At 42.4% G+C, this 22,106-nt stretch overlaps 1 protein-coding gene across 1 annotated transcript in view; it reads right to left on the reverse strand.

The window, feature by feature from the left end:
- The window catches only part of Not1 (CCR4-NOT transcription complex subunit 1), a 560,605-nt gene that overhangs the window by 52,390 nt on the left and 486,109 nt on the right, over positions 1-22,106 (reverse strand). Inside the window, exon 33 of the mRNA XM_071695617.1 lies at positions 7,547-7,693. Within this exon, the coding sequence (XP_071551718.1) occupies positions 7,547-7,693 (147 nt within the window). The remainder of the gene's footprint in view (positions 1-7,546; positions 7,694-22,106) is intronic.

Below are 22,106 nucleotides of genomic sequence, written 5' to 3' on the forward strand. Positions count from 1 at the left end.
AGGCGAACTAAAGGGGACGGGAGTGGGGGACTGGAAACCCTCCCCTCCTTGTATTTTGACTTTCTAAAAGGGGAAACAGAAGAAGCAGTCATGCGGGGAGTGCTCATCCTCCTCGAAGGTTCAGATTGGGTTGTCTAAATGTGTGTGGATGTAACCAAGATGAGAAAAAAGGAGAGATAGGCAGTATGTTTGAGGAAAGGAACCTGGATGTTTTGGCCCTGAGCGAAACGAAGCTCAAGGGTAAACGGGAAGAGTGGTTTGGGAATGTCTTGGGAGTAAAGTCGGGTTAGTGAGAGGACAAGAGCAAGGGAAGGAGTAGCACTACTCCTGAAACAGGAGTGGTGGGAGTATGTGATAGAGTGTAAGAAAGTAAACTCTAGATTGATATGGGTAAAACTGAAAGTGGATGGAGAGAGATGTGTGATTATCGGTGCATATGCACCTGGGCATGAGAAGAAAGATCATGAGAGGCAAGTGTTTTGGGAGCAGCTGAGTGAGTGTGTTAGTAGTTTTGATGCAAGACCGGGTTATAGTGAAAGGTGATTTGAATGCAAAGGTGAGTAAGTTGGCAGTTGAGGGAATAATTGGTGTACATGGGGTGTTCAGTGTTGTATATAGAAATGGTGAAGAGCTTGTAGATTTACATGCTGAAAAAGGATTGGTGATTGGGAATACCTGGTTTAAAAAGAGAGATATACATAAGTAAACGTTTGTAAGTAGGAGAGATGGCCAGAGAGCGTTATTGGATTATGTGTTAATTGACAGGCGAGCGAAAGAGAGACTTTTGGATGTTAATGTGCTGAGAGGTGCAACTGGAGGGATGTCTGATCGTTATCTTGTGGAGGCGAAGGCGAAGGTGAAGATTTGTAGAGGTTTTCAGAAAAGAAGAATGTTGGGGTGAAAAGAGTGGTAAGAGTAAGTGAGCTTGGGAAGGAGACTTGTGTGAGGAAGTACCAGGAGAGACTGAGTACAGAATGGAAAAAGGGGAGAACAAAGGAGGTAAGGGGAGTGGGGGAGGAATGGGATGTGTTTAAGGAAGCAGTGATAGCTTGCGCAAAAGATGCTTGTGGCATGAGAAGCGTGGGGGGTGGGATGAAGAAGTAAGATTATTAGTGAAGGAGAAGAAAGAGGCATCTGGATGATTTTTGCAAGGAAAAAATGCAAGTGACCAGGAGATGTATAAAAGAAAGAGGCAGAAGGTCAAGAGAAAGGTGCAAGAGGTGAAAAAGAGGGCAAATGAGAGTTGGGGTGAGAGAGTATCATTAAATTTTAGGGAGAATAAAAAGATGTTTTGGAAGGAGGTAAATAAAGTGCGTAAGACAAGGGAACAAATGGGAAATTCAGTGAAGGGGGCTAATGGGGAGGTGATAGCAAGTAGTGGTGATGTGAGAAGGAGATGGAGTGAGTATTTTGAAGGATTGTTGAATGTGTTTGATGATAGAGTGGCAGACATTGGGAGTTTTGGTTGAGGTGGTGTGCAAAGTGAGAGGGTTAGGGAAAATGATTTAGTAAACAGAGAAGAGGTAGTAAAAGCTTTGCTGAAGAAGAAAGCCGGCAAGGCAGCGGGTTTGGATGGTATTGCAGTGGAATCTTATCAAAAAAAAGGGGGTGACTATTGTTGACTGGTTGGTAAGGTTATTTAATGTATGTATGACTCATGGTGAGGTGCCTGAGGATTGGCGGAATGCTTGCATAGTACCATTGCACAAAGGCAATGGGGATAAAAGTGAGTGGTCAAATTACAGAGGTATAAGTTTGTTGAGTATTCCTGGGAAATTATATGGTAGGGTATTGATTGAGAGGGTAAAGGCATGTACAGAGCATCAGATTGGGGAGGAGCAGTGTGGTTTCAGAAGTGGTAGATGTGTGGATCAGGTGTTTGCTTTGAAGAATGTATGTAAGAAATACTTAGAAAAACAAATGGATTTGTATGTGGCATTTATGTATCTGGAGAAGGCATATGACAGAGTTGATAGAGATGCTCTGTGGAAGGTATTAAGAATACATGATGAGGGAGGCAAGATGTTAGAAGCAGTGAAAAGTATCAAGGGTGTAAGGCATGTGTACATGTAGGAAGAGAGGAAAGTGATTGGTTCTCACTGAATGTAGATTTGCGGCAGGGGTGTGTGATGTCTCCATGGTTGTTTAATTTGTTTATGGATGGGGTTGTTAGGGAGGTGAATGCATGAGTTTTGGAAAGAGGGGCAAGTATGCAGTCTGTTGTGGATGAGATAGTTTGGGAAGTGAGTCAGTTGTTATTCGCTGATGATACAGCGTGGTGGCTGATTCGTGTGAGAAACTGCAGAAGCTGGTGACTGAGTTTGGTAAAGTTTGTGAAAGAAGAAAGCTGAGAGTAAATGTGAGTAAGAGCACGGTTATTAGGTACAGTAGGGTTGAGGGACCAGCGGGAGACAGCGACAAAGTATAATAATAAAAAAAAAAAAAAAGTTTGAATGGAGAAAAACTGGAGGAAGAAGTGTTTTAGATATCTGGGAGTGGATTTGGCAGCAGATGGAACCATGGAAGTGGAAGTGAATCATATGGTTAGGAAGGGGACAAAAGTTCTGGGAGTGTTGAAGAATGTGTGGAAGTCGAAAACATTATTTTGGAGAGCAAAAAATGGATATGTTTGAAGGAATAGTGGTTCCAACAATGTTATATGGTTGCGAGGTGTGGGCTATGGATAGAGTTGTGCGGAGGAGGGTGGATGTGCTGGAAATGAGATGTTTGAGGACAATATGTGGTGTGAGGTGGTTTCATTGTGTAAGTAATAATAGGGTAAGAGAGATGTGTGGTAATAAGAGGAGTGTGGTTGAGAGAGTAGAAGAGGATGTTTTGATATGGTTTGGTCACATGGAGAGAATGAGTGAGGAAAGATTGACCAAGAGGATATAAGTGTCAGAGGTGGAGGGAATGACAAGTGGGAGACCAAATTGGAGGTGGAAAGATGGAGTGAAAAGAATTTTGAGTGATCGGGGCCTGAACATGCAGGAAGGTGAAAAGTGTGCAAGAAATAGGGTGAATTGAAACCATGTGGTATACCGGGATCGACATGCTGTCAATGGATTGAACCAGGGCATGTGAAGCGTCTGGGGTAAACCATGGAAAGTTGTGTGGGGCTTGGATGTGGAAAGGGAGCTGTGGTTTTAGTGAATTATTACATGACAGCTAGAGACTGAGTGTGAACGAATGTGGCCTTTGTTGTCTTTTCCTAGCGCTACCTCGCGCACATGAGGGGGAGGGGGTTGTTTATTTCATGTGTGGCAGGGTGGCGATGGGAATGAATAAAGGCAGACAGTATGAATTATGTACATGTGTATATATGTATATGTCTGTGTGTGTATATATAAATGTATACTTGAGATGTATAGGTATGTGTATTTGAGTGTGTGGACGTGTATGTATATACATGTGTATGTGGGTGGGTTGGGCCATTCTTTCGTCTGTTTCCTTGCGCTACCTCGCTAACGTAGGAGACAGCGACAAAGCAAAATAAATAAATATAAATATATATCTGGGGATAGGGGAGAAAGAATACTTCCCACGCATTCCTCACGTGTCGTAGAAGGCGAACTAAAGGGGACGGGAGCGGGGGGCCAGAAACCCTCCCCTCATTGTATTTTGATTTTCTAAAAGGGGAAACAGAAGAAGGAGTCACGCGGGGAGTGCTCATCCTCCTCGAAGGCTCAGACTGGTATGCCTAAATGTGTGTGGATGTAACCAAGATGAGAGAAAAGGAGAGATAGGTAGTATGTTTGAGGAATGGACTCTGGATGTTTTGGCTCTGAGTGAAACCAAGCTTAAGGGTAAAGGGGAAGAGTGGTTTGGGAATGTCTTGGGAGTAAAGTCAGGGGTTAGTGAGAGGACAAGAGCAAGGGAAGGAGTAGCACTACTCCTGAAACAGGAGTTGTGGGAGTATGTGATAGAGGGTAAGAAATTAAATTCTAGATTGATATGGGTAAAACTGAAAGTTGATGGAGAGAGATGGGTGATTATTGGTGCATATGCACCTGGGCATGGGAAGAAAGATCATGAGAGGCAAGTGTTTTGGGAGCAGCTGAAGGAGTGTGTTAGTGGTTTTGATGCACAAGATCGGGTTATAGTGATGGGTGATTAGAATGCAAAGGTGAGTAATGTGGCAGTTGAGGGAACAATTGGTATACGTGGGGTGTTCAGTGTTGTAAATAGAAATGGTGAAGAGCTTGTAGATTTATGTGCTGAAAAAGGACTGGTGATTGGGGATACCTGGTTTAAAAAGCAAGATATACATAAGTATACGTATGTCAGTAGGAGAGATGGCCAGAGAGCGTTATTGGATTACATGTTAATTGATAGGCGTGCGAAAGAGAGACTTTTGGATGTTAATGTGCTGAGATTTGCAACTGGAGGGATGTCTGATCATTATCTTGTGGAAGCGAAGGTGAAGATTTATAGGGGTTTTCAGAAAAGAAGAGAGAATGTTGGGGTGAAGAGAGTGGTGGGAATAAGTGAGCTTGGGAAGGAGACTTGTGTGAGGAAGTACCAGGAGAGACTGAGTACAGAATGGAAAAAGGTGAGAACAAAGGAGGTAAGGGGAGTGGGGGAAGAATGGGATGTATTTAGGGAAGCAGTGATGGCTTGCGCAAAAGATGCTTGTGGCATGAGAAGCGTGGGAGGTGGGTTGATTAGAAAGGGTAGTGAGTGGTGGGATGAAGAAGTAAGATTATTAGTGAAAGAGAAGAGAGAGGCATTTGGACGATTTTTGCAAGGAAAAAATGCAAATGAGTGGGAGATGTATAAAAGAAAGAGGCAGGAGGTCAAGAGAAAGCTGCAAGAGGTGAAAAAGAGGGCAAATGAAAGCTGGAGTGAAAGAGTATCATGAAATCATAGGGAGAATAAAAAGATGTTTTGGAAGGAGGTAAATAAAGTGCGCAAGACAAAGGAACAAATGCGAAATTCAGTGAAGGGGGCTAATGGGGAGGTGATGTGAGGAGGAGATGGAGTGAGTATTTTGAAGGTTTGTTGAATGTGTTTGATGATAGAGTGGCAGACATTGGGTGTGTTGGTCGAGGTGGTGTGCAAAGTGAGAGGGTTAGGGAAAATGATTTGGTAAACAGAGAAGATGTAGTAAAAGCTTTGCAGAAGATGAAAGCCGGTAAGGCAGCAGGTTTGGATGGTATTGCAGTGGAATTTATTAAAAAAGGGGGTGACTGTGTAGTTGACTGGTTGGTAAGATTATTTAATGTATGTATGATTTATGGTGAGGCGCCTGAGGATTGGCGGAATGCTTGCATAATGCCATTGTACAAAGGCAAAGGGGATACGAGTGAGTGCTCAAATTACAGAGGTATAAGTTTGTTGAGTATTCCTGGAAAATTATATGGGAGGGTATTGATTGAGAGGGTGAAGGCATGTACAGAGCATCAGATTGGGGAGGAGCAGTGTGGTTTCAGAAGTGGTAGAGGATGTGTGGATCAAGTGTTTGCTTTGAAGAATGTATGTGAGAAATACTTGGAAAAGCAAAGGGATTTGTATGTAGCATTTATGGATCTGGAGAAGGCATATGGTAAGAGTTGATAGAGATGCTCTGTGAAAGGTATCAAGAATATATGGTGTGGGAGGCAAGTTGTTAGAAGCAGTGAAAAGTTTTTATCGAGGATGTAAGGCATGTGTGCGTGTAGGAAGAGAGGAAAGTGATTGGTTCTCAGTGAATGTAAGTTTGCAGCAGGGGTGTGTGATGCCTCCATGGTTGTTCAAATTGTTTATGGATGGGGTTGTTAGGGAGGTGAATGCAAGAGTTTTGGAAAGAGGGGCAAGTATGCAGTCTGTTGTGGATGAGAGAGTTTGGGAAATGAGTCAGTTGTTGTTCGCTGATGATACAGTGCTGGTGGCTGATTCATGTGAGAAACTGCAGAAGCTGGTGACTGAGTTTGGTAAAGTGTGTGAAAGAAGAAAGTTAAGAGTAAATGTGAATAAGAGCAAGGTTATTAGGTACAGTAGGGTTGAGGGTCAAGTTAATTGGGAGGTAAGTTTGAATGGAGAAAAACTGGAGGAAGTAAAGTGTTTTAGATATCTGGGAGTGGATCTGGAAGTGGATGGAACCATGGAAGCGGAAGTGAATCATAGGGTGGGGGAGAAGGCGAAAATTCTGGGAGCCTTGACGAATGTGTGGAAGTCGAGAACATTATCTCGGAAAGCAAAAATGGGTATGTTTGAAGGAATAGTGGTTCCAACAATGTTGTATGGTTGCAAGGCGTGGGCTATGGATAGGGTTGTGCGCAGGAGGGTGGATGTGCTGGAAATGAGATGTTTGAGGACAATATGTGGTGTGAGGTGGTTTGATCGAGTAAGTAATGTAAGGGTAAGAGAAATGTGTGGAAATAAAAAGAGTGTGGTTGAGAGAGCAGAAGAGGGTGTTTTGAAATGGTTTGGTCACATGGAGAGAATGAGTGAGGAAAGATTGACCAAGAGGATATATGTGTCAGAGGTGGAGGGAATGAGGAGAAGTGGGAGACCAAATTGGAGGTGGAAAGATGGAGTGAAAAAGATTTTGAGTGATCGGGGCCTGAACATGCAGGAGGGTGAAAGGCGTGCAAGGAATAGAGTGAATTGGAACGATGTGGTATACAGGGGTCGACGTGCTGTCAATGGATTGAACCAGGGCATGTGAAGTGTCTGGGGCAAACCATGGAAAGTTCTGTGGGGCCTGGATGTGGAAAGGGAGCTGTGGTTTCAGTGCATTATTACATGACAGCTAGAGACTGAGTGTGAACAAATGGGGCCTTTGTTGTCTTTTCCTAGCGCTAACTCGTACACATGAGGGGGGAGGGGGTTGTTATTCCAAATGTGGTGGCGATGGGAATAAATAAAGGCAGACAGTACGAATCATGTACATGTGTATATATGTATATGTCTGTGTGTGTATATATATGTGTACACTGAGATGTATAGGTATGTATATTTACGTGTGTGGACGTGTATGTATATACATGTGTATGTGGGTGGATTGGGCCATTATTTCGTCTGTTTCCTTGCGCTACCTCGCTAATGCGGGAGACAGCAACAAAGCAAAATAAATATAAAAATAAAAAATAAATCCAACATCATTACTCCATTCCCAATTCCTGTACATGTAAGTTGGAATAATGCATTAATAATGTTTATAAAGAAAGCAAACTTCTTGCATCAAAACTGCTTATAAATTTGCTCTGCCACTCTGAGAACACTTGCCTCTCACCATCACTGAAGCTTTCATAGCAAGGTGAACAAGCACAAATAATCAGCTAACTCATAATTTACTTTCATTTTTACCCATATCAATCTGAAACTCGCTTTCTTACACTCTTTCATACATTCCCACAACTCCATCAGAAGTGCTACCCCTTCCTTTGCTCTCTCACTCACACTTATCTGACATAACTGTTATAACCTAGTTTTAAACAATACTCACTGTACAATATCCAGTGTATGACAGATTAAGAAATCAATGCATTTAAAAAACAAGAATGTTTTGATTCTCAATTAGCAGCCTCAGGCCTTGCTTCAAAAAGTGTTTAATTTCACATACCGGAAGGTTTATAGACTCCAGAATGGCTTCAGGGGCATTGAGTTCCAGAAAGAGCATTATAAGGATGCGATGGTATGGCAGCTGTTGAAACTCTGTCCCATTCGATTCAATGTCATGTATCATGATGCCACACACTAATCCTAAAACCTGGAAAAGACATGTATAATAGAAATATAGTAATTAGTCCAGTAAGTTTTTAGCTTTTACTCTTTTAATCTTTGACATTTTCAGGAGAGAGTAAAAATGAAAATGAGAATAAGTACCAATTTCCCCTCAACTTTTCAATGTCTACTGCAACTACAGCCAAATAACCCTATAAGACCTATCAAGTTCCCCTATGTATATCTCAAATTTACAGTTTTATCCTTAACTCAAGGTTGTTGTCATCATTGCAGTACCGTGAAAATCTTGTGACAATACAATGTTTACTCCATCTGTCTTAGTACTGAATCATCTCTATTCTGTATCTTCCTTAATGTTGATGGTCCTATTCAGTTGTTAAATGGTTTCATTCAAATCAGACCTAAACAAGATTCTTTTGCAAGATTTGCCTTACCTTTCTTGTCAATTTTAACCATATTCTGGAGGATCCTCTACCATCATTATTTATTTTCAGCCATATTCCACTTTTTTTAAAGGCCTCATGTACAATTAGCAAAAATATTATCACCATACATGCAGTGCTTTATATTTCAAAATACAGGATGAAAACCTATGATATATTCTCCTGGGTGTCACTATGCAAAGCTATACATGCTCTCACATTTGGCAATGACACAACCAAGACAAGAAAGGTATCTGGAGCACTGGAGGTGTGAAAGAAGTTCCATGATCCACTCTCACCTGAATTCTTGCTATATTTCTCAAGATTTTATTTCTAATGTTCCTATAATCTCTCTGATTTCAGTTCTGATATGTTACATTTCACTGTCATCCTTTTCATATGGAAATGGTGTAGAGCTTGTGGATTAGTGTGCTGAAAAAATACTGATGATTAGGAATACCTGGTCTGAAAAGAGAGATATACATAAGGACACAATTGTGAGTAGGAGAGATGGTCAAAGGACATTATTGGATTACATGTTAATTGATATGTGTAAAAGAGAGACTTTTGGATGTCAATGTGCTGAGAGGGGCAGCTGGAGGGATGTCTGATCACTATCTTGTGGAGGTGAAGGTAAAGATTTGTAGAGGTGTTCAGAAAAGAAAAAAAAATGTTGGGGAGAATAGAGTAGAGAGAGTAAGTGAGCTTGGAAGGGAGACTTGTGTGAGGAACTACTAGGTGAGAATGAGCGTAGAATGGCAAAAGGCGAGAGCAAATGACGTGAGGGGAGTAGGGGAGGAATGGGATGTATTCAGGGAAGCAGTGATGGCTTGTGCAAAAGATGCACGTGGCATGAGAAAGGTGGGAGGTTGGCAGATTAGAAAGGGTAGTGAGTGGTGGGATAAAGAAGTAAGGGTGTTAGTGAAAGAGAAGAGAGAGGCATTTGGACGAGTTTTGCAGGGAAGTAGTGCAAATGACTGGGAGATGTATAAAAGAAAGAAGGAGGTCAAGAGATAGGTGCAAGAGGTGAAAAAGAAGGCTAATGAGAGTTGGGGTGAGAGAGCACCAGTAAATTTCAGGGAGAATAAAAAGATGTTTTTGAAACAGGTAAATAAAGTGCATAAGACAAGAGAACAAATGGGAGCACCGGTGAAAGGGTAAATGGGGATAAAGTGAGATGGAGTGAGTATTTTGAAGTTTGTTGAATGTGTTTAATGATAGAGTGGTAGATGTAGGTTGTTTTGGTTGGGGTGGTGTGTGAAGTGAGAGGGTCAGGGAGAATGCTTTGATAAAAAGAGAAGAGGTAGTGAAAGCTTTGTGGAAGATGAAAGTCGACAAGGCAGCAGATTTGGATGGTATTGCAATGGAATTTATGAAAAAAAGGGGGTGACTGCCTTGTTGAATGGTTGGTAAGAATATTCAGTGTATGTATGGATCATGGTGAAGTGCCTGAGGACTGGCAGAATGCATACATAGTGCTATCATACAAAGGCAAAGGGGATAAAGGTGAGTGTTCAAATTACAGTTATAAGTTTGTTGAGTATTCCTGGAAAACTATATGGGAGGGTATTGATTGAGAGGGTAAAGGCATGTACAGAGCATCAGACTAGGGAAGAGCAGTGTGGTTTCAGAAGTGGTAGAGGATGTATGGATCAGGTATTTGCTTTGAAGAATGTATGTGAGAAATACTCAGAGAAACAGATGGATGTGTATGTAGGATTTATGGATCTGGAGAAGGAATATGACAGGGCTGATAAAGATGCTTTGTGGAAGGTTTTAATAGTATATGGTGTGGGAAGTGAGCTGCTAGAAGCAGTGAAAAGTTTTTACAAAGGGTGTAAGGCATGTGTATGAGTAGGAACAGAGGAAAGTGATTGGTTCCCAGTAAATGTCGGTTTGTGACAGGGGTGCATGATGTCTCCATGGTTGTTTAATTTGTTTATGGATGGGGTGGTTAGAGAGGTCACTGCAAGGGCTTTGGAGAGAGGGGCAAGTATGCAGTCTGTTCTGGATGAGAGGGCTTGGGAAGCAAGTCAGTTGTTGTTCAGTGATGATACAGCGCTGGTGGCTGTTTCGGGTGAGAAACTGCCGATTCTGGTGACTGAGTTTGGTTAAGTGTGTGAAAAGAGAAAGTTGAGAGTAAGTGTGAATAAAAGTAAGGTTATTAGGTTCAGTAGGGTTGGGGGCCAAGTTAACTGGGAGGTAAGTATGAATGGGAAAAAACTGGAGGAGGTGAAGTGTTTTAGATATCTGGGAGTGTACTTACTAGCAGATGGAAGCGGAAGTGAGTCAAAGGGTGGAGGAGGGGGCGTAGGTGCTGGAAGCGTTGAAGAATGTGTGGAAAGTGAGAACGTTATCTCAGAGAGCAAAAATGGTTACGTTTGAAGGAATAGTTGTTCCAATAATGTTATATGGTTGCAAGGCTTGGGCTATAGATAGGGTTGTGCAGAGGAGGGTGGATGTGTTCGAAATGAAATGTTTGAGGACAATATGTGGTGTGAGGTGGTTTGATCAAGTAAGTAATGTGAGGGTAAGAGAGATGTGTGGTAATAAAAAGTGTGGCTGAGAGAGCAGAAGAGGGTGTATCGAAATGGTGTGGTCACATGGAGAGAATGAGTGAGGAAAGATTGACAAAGAGGATATACGATTCAGAGGTGGAGGGAAGAAGGAGGAGTGGGAGACCAAATTAGAAGTGGAAGGATGGAGTGGAAAAGATTTTGAGTGATCAGGGCCTGAACAGAGAGGAGGGTGAGGGGAATGCAAGGAACACAGTGAATTGGCACAATGTGGTATACCAGGGTCGAAGTGATGTCAATGGACTGAACCATGGCATGTGAAGAGTCTGGGGTAATCCATGGAAAGGTCTGTGGGGCCTGGAAGTGGAAAGGGAGCTGTGGTTTCGGTACATTACACATGACAGCTAGAGACTGAATGTGAGTGAATATGGCTTTTTGTCTTTTCCAGGTGCTAACTCATTGGAGGGTGTGTGGGTGTGGTTGTTGGTGGGTGGGTGTGTGCGTTAGCTAATTCCTGTGTTGTGGGGTGGTGACGGGAATGGATGAGGCAGCAAGTACGAATATGTACGTGTGTATATATGTATATACATGTATACGGTGAAATGTATATGTAAGTATACATGCATTGGTTCTCAGTGAATGTAGGTTTGCGGCAGGGGTGTGTGATGTCTCCATGGTTGTTTAATTTGTTTATGGTTGGGGTTGTTAGGGAGGTGAATGCAAGAGTTTTGGAAAGAGGGGCAAGTATGAAGTCTGTTGGGGATGAGAGAGCTTGGGAAATGAGTCAGTTGTTGTTCGCTGATGATACAGCGCTGGTGGCTGATTCATGTGAGAAACTGCAGAAGCTGGTGACTGAGTTTGGTAAAGTGTGTGAAAGAAGAAAGTTAAGAGTAAATGTGAATAAGAGCAAGGTTATTAGGTACAGTAGGGTTGAGGGTCAAGTCAATTGGGAGGTAAGTTTGAATGGAGAAAAACTGGAGGAAGTAAAGTGTTTTAGATATCTGGGAGTGGATCTGGCAGCGGATGGAACCATGGAAGCGGAAGTGGATCATAGGGTGGGGGAGGGGGCGAAAATTCTGGGAGCCTTGAAGAATGTGTGGAAGTCGAGAACATTATCTCGGAAAGCAAAAATGGGTATGTTTGAAGGAATAGTGGTTCCAACAATGTTGTATGGTTGCGAGGCGTGGGCTATGGATAGAGTTGTGCGCAGGAGGATGGATGTGCTGGAAATGAGATGTTTGAGGACAATGTGTGGTGTGAGGTGGTTTGATCGAGTAAGTAACGTAAGGGTAAGAGAGATGTGTGGAAATAAAAAGAGCGTGGTTGAGAGAGCAGAAGAGGGTGTTTTGAAATGGTTTGGGCACATGGAGAGAATGAGTGAGGAAAGATTGACCAAGAGGATATATGTGTCGGAGGTGGAGGGAACGAGGAGAAGTGGGAGACCAAATTGGAGGTGGAAAGATGGAGTGAAAAAGATTTTGTGTGATCGGGGCCTGAACATGCAGGAGGGTGAAAGGAGGGCAAGGAATAGAGTGAATTCGATCGATGTGGTATACTGGGGTTGACGTGCTGTCAGTGGGTTGAATCAGGGCATGTGAAGCGTCTGGGGTAAACCATGGAAAGCTGTGTAGGTATGTATATTCTGCGTGTGTGGACGTATGTATATACATGTGTATGGGGGTGGGTTGGGCCATTTCTTCGTCTGTTTCCTTGCGCTACCTCACAAACACAGGAGACAGCGAAGAAAAAAAAAAAAAAAAAAAATGCATGTATGTGAATTTATGTACATATATGTGCATATGTGTGGTTGGGCCATTCTTTGTTTCCTTGCGCTACCTCGCTGATGCGGGAAAAAGCAATTAAGTATAATAAATATAAAATAAATAAATCATAATAATAATAATAATGACAATAATAATAAATAGTTTAATGAATTCAGGAAACCAGTCAGCTGAAAATATTTCACTGGTCATCATCCCTAGAAGATTTTGTGAAGTCTAATGTCATTGCCCTTGACACGTCCAGAGCTTTTGACAAGGTGTGGCATTGGGGTCTCATCTTTAAGCTCCCGTCCCTTATTTTGCTTCCTCATATCTAGCTTCACCTCCAGCTGATCTATCTCTGCGGTTGTTGATGTCCCAACTTCACCCTCTTTCTCCATCAACAATGGTGTCCCTCAAGGTTCTGTCCTGTTCCCTACATTTTTTCCCCTTATCTACAATTTTCTCTCTTCCACAAATAGCCAGGTGCACTCACACACTCATGACGCAACACTGCAATCATCCACATCCTTCAATTTTGTTCCTCCTTTAACTTGATCTGCATCTCAGCTTGACACAACTTCCTCAATAAACTCAAGCCTTGAAAAGGATATCTCAGTGGGGTTAATGAAATACAGTTAAGTGTAATGCCTCCAAGACCCAGTCTCTACCCCTCTTTATTGAAAACCCCTTACAACTCTTGTCTCTCCTTTGATGGTTCTATAATTATAATAATATCTTTACTCAATGGCAACAGATATTACTTCAACATCAACTCTTTCTTGGAATCCCCAGACTACAGAAACAGCCAAGTAAGCCTCTGAGAAAATTGGAGTTCTGTTTAATTGTCAAAATTTCTTCATAACATTTGTTGTTTATACAAAGGATTGATTCATCCTTGTATGGAGTACTGCTCTCACATCTAGGGTGGTTCTAATTCAGCATCCTTACTTGACATGGTTGAATCAACAGTAGTCCGACTTACAAACTCTACCATGCTTACTTCAAAACTTGACCCTTTTGCCCTACACTGCAATGCTGGTTCACTTTCCCTCTTCTATAAGTATTACTTGGGTTTTTGCTCCCAAAAGCTGGCTGCTTGTGGGCCCTCACAACAAACTAGACCATGTGATATTTGGCAATATGCTGTGTCTGAAGGTGTATGGATGGAACCAAGATGAGAAGAAGGAAGAGACAAATGGTATGTTTGAGATGGTATGTTCCGGCTCCAAGTGAAACGAATCTCAAAGGTAAAGCAGAGGAATGGTTTGGAAATGTCTTGGGAGTAAAGTTAGGGGTTGGTGAAAGGACAAGAGCTTAAGAAGGAGAAGCATTATTCAAGAAGCAGGAGTTGTGGAAGTGTGATAAAGTATAAGAAAGTAAATTCTATATTGATGCGGGTAAAACTAAAAGTGAATAGAGACAGACATGTGATTATTGGTGCTTATGCACCTGGTCATGAGTAGAAAGATCACAAGAGGCAAGTGTTTTGGGAGCACATGAGTAGGTGTTTCAGTAGTTTTGATGGATGAGACCAGGTAATATTGATGGATGATTTGAATGTGATGCTGAGCAATGTGGTAGTTGAGGGTATAATTGGTGTGCTTGGGGTATTCAGTGTTGCAAATGGAAATGGTGAAGATCTTGTGAATTTGTGTGCTGAAAAAATAAATGGCGATCAGGAATACCTGGTTCAAAAAGAGATGCACAAAAGTACATGTATGTGAGTAGGAAAGATGGTCCACGGGTTTTATTAGATTATTATGTATTAATTGATAAGCATGTAAAAGAGACATTTGGATGTAACTCTGCTGAAAGGGACAGCTGGTGAGATGTCTGATCACTATCACGTGAAGGCAAAGGTGAAGATTTGTAGGGGAGAAAGAATACTTCCCATGTATTCCCTGCATGTCGTAAAAAGTGACTAAAAGGGGAGGAAGCGGGTGACTGGAAATCCTCTCCTCCCATTTTTTTTATTTTCCAAAAGAAGGAACAGAAGGGGGCCAAGTGAGGATATTCCCTCTAAGGCTCAGTCCTCTGTTCTTAATGCTACCTCGCTAATGTGGGAAATGGCAAATATGTACGAATAACAAAATGAATTTAAAAAAAAAAAGAAGAGAAAGTTGGGAAGGCGAGAGTGGTGAAAGTAAGTGATCTTGGAGAATTGTGTGAAGAAATACCATGAGAGACTGAATGTAGAATGGCAAAAAATGAGAGCAAATGAAGTGAGAGGAGTGGATAAGGAATAGGCTGTATCTAGGGAAGCAGTGATGGCATGTGCTAGAGATGCATATGGTATGAGGAAGATGGGAGGTGGGCAGATTAGAAAGGGTAGTGAGTGGTGGAATTAAGAAGTAAAGTTGCTATAGAAGGAGTGCAAATGACTGGGATGTGTACGAGAGAACGCAGCAAGAGGTCAAGAGGAAGGTGATAGGACTGAAAAAGAGGGCAAATGAGAGCTGGGGTGAGAGAGTATCATTAAACTTTAGGGAGAATGAATAGATGCGCCAAAGACAAGAACAAATGGGAACATCGGTGAAGGGAAAATGGGGTAGTGATGACAGGCAGTGATGGAGTGAGGAGATGGAGTAAGTATTTTGAAGGACTGTTGAATGTGTTTGATGACAAAGGACTGTTGAATGTGTTCGATGACAGAGTGGTAGATGTAGGGTGCTTGAGTTGAGGTGATGTGTAAAGTAAGACATTCAGGGAGGGTGGTTTGGTGAAGAGAGAAATGGGGGTGAAAGCCTTGCAGAAAATGAAATCTGACAAGGCGGATAAATGTGGTGTTGACTAGTTGGCAAGGATATTCAACGTATGTATGGATCATGGTGAAGGGCCTGAGGACTAGCAGAATGCATGTAAAGCGCCATTGTACAAAGGCAAAGAGGATACAGGTGTGTGTTCAAACTACAGAAGCATAAGTTTGTTGCATATTCCTGGAAAATTTTATGGAAGGGTATAGCTTGAGAGGGTGAAGGCATGTACAGAGCATCAGATTGGAGAACAGCAATGTGGTTTCAGAAGTGGTGGAGGATGTGTGGATCAGGTGTTTGCTTTGGAGAATGTGTGTGAAATACTTCAAGAAACAGATGTATTTGCATATGGCATTTATGGATCTGGAGAAGGCATATGATAAGGTTGATAGACATGCTTTGTGGAAGATCTCAAGAGTATATGGTGTGGGAGGTAAGCTGCTAGAAGCAGTGAAAAGTTTTTACCAAGGAGGTAAGACATGTGTATGAGTAGAAAGAGAGGAGAGTGACTGGTTCTCAGTGAAGGTTGGTCTGCAGCAGAGGTGTGTGATATCCCCATGGTTGTTTAATTTGCTTATGGATGGGGGGGTTAGGGAGGTAAATGCAAGAGTTTTGGAGAGAGGGGCGAGTATGCAGTCTGTTGGGGATGAAAGGACCTGGGAAGTGAGTCAGTTGTTGTTCACCGATGATACAGCATTGGTGGATGATTTGAGTGAGAAACTGCAGAGGTTGGTGGCTGAATTTAGAAAAGTGTGTCAAGGGAGAAAGTTGAGAGTAAATGTGAATGAGAGCAAGGTTACTAGGTTCAGTAGGGTTGAGGGACAAGTTTGTTGGGATGTAAGTTTGAATGGAGAAAAATTGGAGGAACTGAAGTGCTTTGGATATCTGGGAGTGGACTTTTTACCACTGAATGGAGCCATGGAAGCAAAGGTGAGTCACTGGGTGGGGGAAGGGGTGAAGGTGCTATGAGCAATGAAGACTGTGTGGAAAAAGACAATATCATCTCGGAAAGCAAAAATGAGTATGTTTGAAGGAAATGTAGTTCCAACTATATCATATGGTTGCCAGGCATGGGCTTTAGATAAGGTTATGTGGAGGAGGGTGGATGTGTTGGAAATGAAATGTTTGACGACAATATGTGGTGTGAGGTGGTTTGATTGAGTGAGTAATGAAAGGGCAAGAGAGATGTGTGGTAATGAAAAATGTGGTTGAGAGAGCAGAAGAGGTTATGTTGAAATAGTTTGGACATATGGAAAAAACGAGTGAGGAAAAGTTGAGAAAGAGGATATTTGTGTCAGAAGTGGAGGGAACGTGGAGAAGTGGGAGATCAAATTGGAGACGGAAGGATGTAGTGAAAAAGATTTTGAGTGATCAGGGCCTGAAAATGTGGATGAATGAGAGGCATGCAAGGAATAGAGCAAAATGGAACAAAGTGGTATACTGGGGTCGACTTGCAGTCAATAGACCGAACTAGGGCATATGAAACGTCTGGGATAAACCATGGAAAGATCTGTGAGGCCTGGATGTGGATGGGGAACTGTGGTTTTGGCACATCACACTTGACAGCTAGAGACTAAGTGTGAATGAATGTGGCCTTTTTTGTCTCTTTTTTGGTGCTACCTCGCTGATGCAGGTGGTGGTGATGTTGTTTCCTGTGGGGCGGGATGGTGCTGGGAATGGATGAAGGCAAGCAAGTATGAAAATGTACATGTGTATATATGTATATGTCTGTGTATGTATGTATATATATGTACATTTTTGTATATATGTGTGTATCCAAGTGGATGGGCCATGATGGGTGAAAGAAGAAAGTTGAGAGTAAATGTGAATAAGAGCAAGGTTATTAGGTACAGTAGGGTTGAGGGTCAAGTTAATTGGGAGGTAAGTTTGAATGGATAAAAACTGGAGGAAGTGAAGTGTTTTAGATATCTGGGAGTGGATTTGGCAGCGGATGGAACCATGGAAGTGGAAGTGAATCATAGGGTGGGGGAGGGGGCGAAAATTCTGGGAGCCCTGAAGAATGTGTGGAAGTCGAGAACATTATCTCGGAAAGCAAAAATGGGTATGCTTGAAGGAATAGTGGTTCCAACAATGTTGTATGGTTGCGAGGTGTGGGCTATGGATAGAGTTGTGCGCAGGAGGGTGGATGTGCTGGAAATGAGATGTTTGAGGACAATATGTGGTGTGAGGTGGTTTGATCGAGTAAGTAATAATAGGGTAAGAGATATGTGAGGTAACAAAAAGAGTGTGGTTGAGAGAGCAGAAGAGGGTGTTTTGAAATGGTTTGGTCACATGGAGAGAATGAGTGAGGAAAGATTGACCAAGAGGATATATGTGTCAGAGGTGGAGGGAATGAGAAGTGGGAGACCAAATTGGAGGTGGAAAGATGGAGTGAAAAAGATTTTGAGTGATCGGGGCCTGAACATGCAGGAGGGTGAAAGGCATGCAAGGAATAGAGTGAATTGGAATGATATGGTATACCGGGGTCGACGTGCTGTCAATGGATTGAACCAGGGCATGTGGAGCATCTGGGGTAAACCATGGAAAGTTCTGTGGGGCCTGGGTGTGGAAAGGGAGCTGTGGTTTTGGTGCATTATTACATGACAGCTAGAGACTGAGTGTGAACAAATGGGGCCTTTGTTGTCTTTCCTAGCGCTACCTCGCACACATGACGGGGGAGGGGGTTGTTATTCCATGTGTGGCGAGGTGGCAATGGGAATGAATAAAGGCAGACAGTATGAATTATGTACATGTGTATATATGTATATGTCTGTGTGTGTATATATATGTATACGTTGAGATATATAGGTATGTATATTTGTGTGTGTGGACGTGTCTGTATATACATGTGTATGTGGGTGGGTTGGGCCATTCTTTCGTCTGTTTCCTTGCACTATCTCGCTAAAACGGGAGACAGCGACAAAGCAAATAAATAATAAATATTTCAACATACACATATACAGCCATATACATATATACACATGTACATATTCATAATTGCTGCCCTCATCTATTCCCATCATGATCCTGCCACACACGAAATAGCATCCCCCCACCAGCGAGGTTGCAGCAGGAAAAGACAAAAAAAGGCCACATTTGTTCAGTCCCCAACTGTCACGCATAATGCACCAAAACCACAGCTCCCTTTCCACATCCAGGCCCCAAACACCTTCCCATGGTTTCCCCAGATGCTTCACAGGCCTCGATTCAATCCACTGAGAGCACGTCGACCCTGGTATACCATATCGTTCCAATTCACTCTATTCCTTGCACGTCTATCACCCTCCTGTATGTTCACGCCCCGATCGCTTAAAATCTTTGTCACTCCATCCTCCCACCTCTAATTTGGTCTCCCGCTTCTTCTTCCCTCCACCTCTGACACATATATAGCCTCTTTGTCACTCTTTCCTCACTCATTCTCCCCATGTCTCCAAACCATTTCAACACACCCTCTTCTGCTCTCTCAACCACACTCTTTTTATTACCACACATCTCTCTTACCCTTACATTACTTACTCGATCAAACCACCTCACACCACATATTACCCTCAAACATATCATTTCTAATGTATCCACTCTCCTCCGCACAACCCTATCTATAGCCCATGCCTCGCAACTATATAACATTGTTGGAACCACTATTCCTTCAAACATACCCATTTTTGCTCTCTGAGATAATGTTCTCACTTTCCACACATTCTCCAAGACTCCCAGCTCCTTCACCCCCTCCCCCACCCTGTGACTTACTTCTGCTTCCAGAGGAGAGTTGAGAGTAAATGTGAATAAGAGTATGGTTATTAGGTTCAGGAGGGCTGAGGGAAAAGTTAACTGGGAGGTAAGTTCGAATGGAGAAAAACTGGAGGAAGTGAAGTGTTTTAGATATCTGGGAGTGTACATATTCATATTTGCTTGCCTTCAATCCATTCCCAGCACCACTCTACCCCACATGGAACAGCATCGCAGTCCTCTGCTTCAGCAAGATAGCACCAGGAAGACAAAAAAAGGCTACACTTGTCATGTGTAATGCACCAAAAACACAGCTCCCTACTCACATCCAGGTCCCGCAGACCTTTCCATGGTTTACCCCAGACGTTTCACATGCCCTGGTTCAGTCCATTGACAGCACATTGACCCCGGTATACGACATCATTCCAATTCACTCTATTCCTTGCATGTCTCTCACCTTCCACCTCCAATTTGGAGTCCCACTTCTTGTTCCCTCCAACTCTGACACATATATCCTCTTTGTCAACTTTTCCCTCACTCAATGTTTTCATATGTTCAAATCATTTCAACACACCCTCTTCTGCTCTCTTAACAACACTATTTCTATTACCACACATCTCTCTTATCCTTTCATTACTTAACTGATCAAACCACCTCACACCAAAAACTGTTCTCAAACATTTCATTTCCTACACATCCACCCTCCTCTGTACAACCCTATCTATAGACCATGCCTGGCAACCATATAATACCCTTGGAACTAATATTCCTTCAAATACACCCATTTTTGCTCTCTAATGTTTCCTCCTTCCACACACTCTTCATTACTCCCAGAACCTTTGACCCCTCCCCCACCCAGTGACCCAATTCCACTTCCATGGTTTTGCCCTCTGTTTATTCATGATCTCTGGGGTTTTGATGTTGACACTGATATATCAAGAACATATGCACTCAATGTAGAAAAAAAAAAAAAAAAGGCTTTGATGAGGTCAATGTGGAGTTGCTAGAATCACCTTTTTCCATTCAACTTACATCCCAATTACCTTGTCCTTCAACCCTGCTGAGCCTAATCTTGCTCTTATTCATACTTACTCTCAACTTTCTCCTTACACACACTTTTCCAAACTCAATTACCAACTTCATCCACCAGCCACCCGTGCTGTATCATAAGCGAACAACTGAATCACTTCCCAGGCCCTCTCATCCCCAACAGACAGCATTCTTGCCCCTCTCTCCAAAACTCTTGCATTTATCTCCACCCCATCCATAAACCAATCAAACAACCATGGAGACATCACACACCCCTGCCGTAGACTGACCTTCACTGGGAACCAGTCACTCTCCTCTAGATTTACATTAGCCTTACATTCTTGAATTTTTTTTTTTTTTTTTTTTGTCGCTGTCTCCCACGTTTGCGAGGTAGCGCAAGGAAACAGACGAAAGAAATGGCCCAACCCACCCCCATACACATGTATATACATACGTCCACACACGCAAATATACATACCTACACAGCTTTCCATGGTTTACCCCAGACGCTTCACATGCCTTGATTCAATCCACTGACAGCACGTCAACCCCGGTATACCACATCGCTCCAATTCACTCTATTCCTTGCCCTCCTTTTACCCTCCTGCATGTTCAGGCCCCGATCACACAAAATCTTTTTCACTCCATCTTTCCACCTCCAATTTGGTCTCCCTCTTCTCCTCGTTCCCTCCACCTCCGACACATATATCCTCTTGGTCAATCTTTCCTCACTCATTCTCTCCATGTGCCCAAACCATTTCAAAACACCCTCTTCTGCTCTCTCAACCACACTCTTTTTATTTCCACACATCTCTCTTATCCTTACGTTACTTACTCGATCAAACCACCTCACACCACACAATGTCCTCAAACATCTCATTTCCAGCACATCCATCCTCCTGCGCACAACTCTATCCATAGCCCACGCCTCGCAACCATACAACATTGTTGGAACCACTATTCCTTCAAACATTCCCATTTTTGCTTTCCGAGATAATGAATAATGAATATGACCATCAAATATTACACCAGTGAAAAAGTTCTTTATTCACATTCCAGGAAATTCAAAACACTACAATACAAATACTGTGCAATGAATCCTAGTTAATAAAAGGAGAAAATAACAAACTTAATAGCTCAAGTTTACTGGTGCTCCCGAACTGCTCTTTGGTGCTGATGGAGGGGGAGGATAGATATGGAGGAGATACTAGGGAAGGGGCTTGTCTGGGTCTGATATAGTTTGTGAAGGGGGTGGGGTTGATTTGAGTGGGTTCTGCTATTATGTTGCTAGATGCTGATGGCTGGTCCTGCTTATAAGTCCCTTTTTTCCCCCAAAAAAAGAAATTTAGTATTTGTTTAGCCTTCATTTTAGGTCATTTCAGGCTACCTGTGAACTGTGTTCTGCTCATCTTTGTCATATATAGCAAAAGCAAGATCATTGTAGTAAATTGTTTCAGCTAACCTATTGCAAGTGAGAGAGTGCACTTGCTCAACCTGTTCCGCTACCATCTCCTCTTGGCATTCCTTCTTCAACTGAAGGTCTTCATTTGAGAGCTCTTTCTCATGTGATTCTAGCAACTCCACATCACCCTCCTCAACCTCAGCATAGCCATTCTTTTTTTTTTTAATTTTTACATTAAGTGCATATGTTCTTGATACATTGGCATCAACATCAAAACCACAGAAATCATAAATAAACAGAGGGCATAGCTTCTGCCATATTAAGTTCACACAAACACTGGTGATATCCTTCTAGGCCTCACCTATGATCATAAAGGCAAAACTGATAATGAAGTCTTTCTAGAATTCCTTCGTAGTCATCTTGTCATTCTTGTAGCCTTCAAGAGCTTTGCTTATGTTGTCTGTAAATAGTATGATTAGAGGTAAAGTGTTGGGCGAAAGAAAGATTACTTTGATGTTTTCACTAAGGCCCTATATTGGAGGTAGATGGCCAGGGGCATTATCGATGTAAAGTCTTGAAAATCTGTAATCTTCTGTACAAGGTACTCCTTCAACTCTACGAAGATCTTTAAGTAAAATAATCATAGAAAAGTTTGCCTATTATCCACCCCTTGGGCTTAAGAAAAATAGACAGGCATTCCTTACAAGCCCTAGATTTTCTGAATGGTGGACCATTTATGGTTCAACTTGCAATCACTTTCAGCAGTGCCCCCTAAAAGCAGCATGAAGCAATCCTTGGCAGCTAATAATCTTGGTGCAGTCTTCTCT

The sequence above is a fragment of the Panulirus ornatus genome, chromosome 58 (assembly GCF_036320965.1).
Source record: "Panulirus ornatus isolate Po-2019 chromosome 58, ASM3632096v1, whole genome shotgun sequence".
Lineage (NCBI taxonomy): Eukaryota > Metazoa > Arthropoda > Malacostraca > Decapoda > Palinuridae > Panulirus > Panulirus ornatus.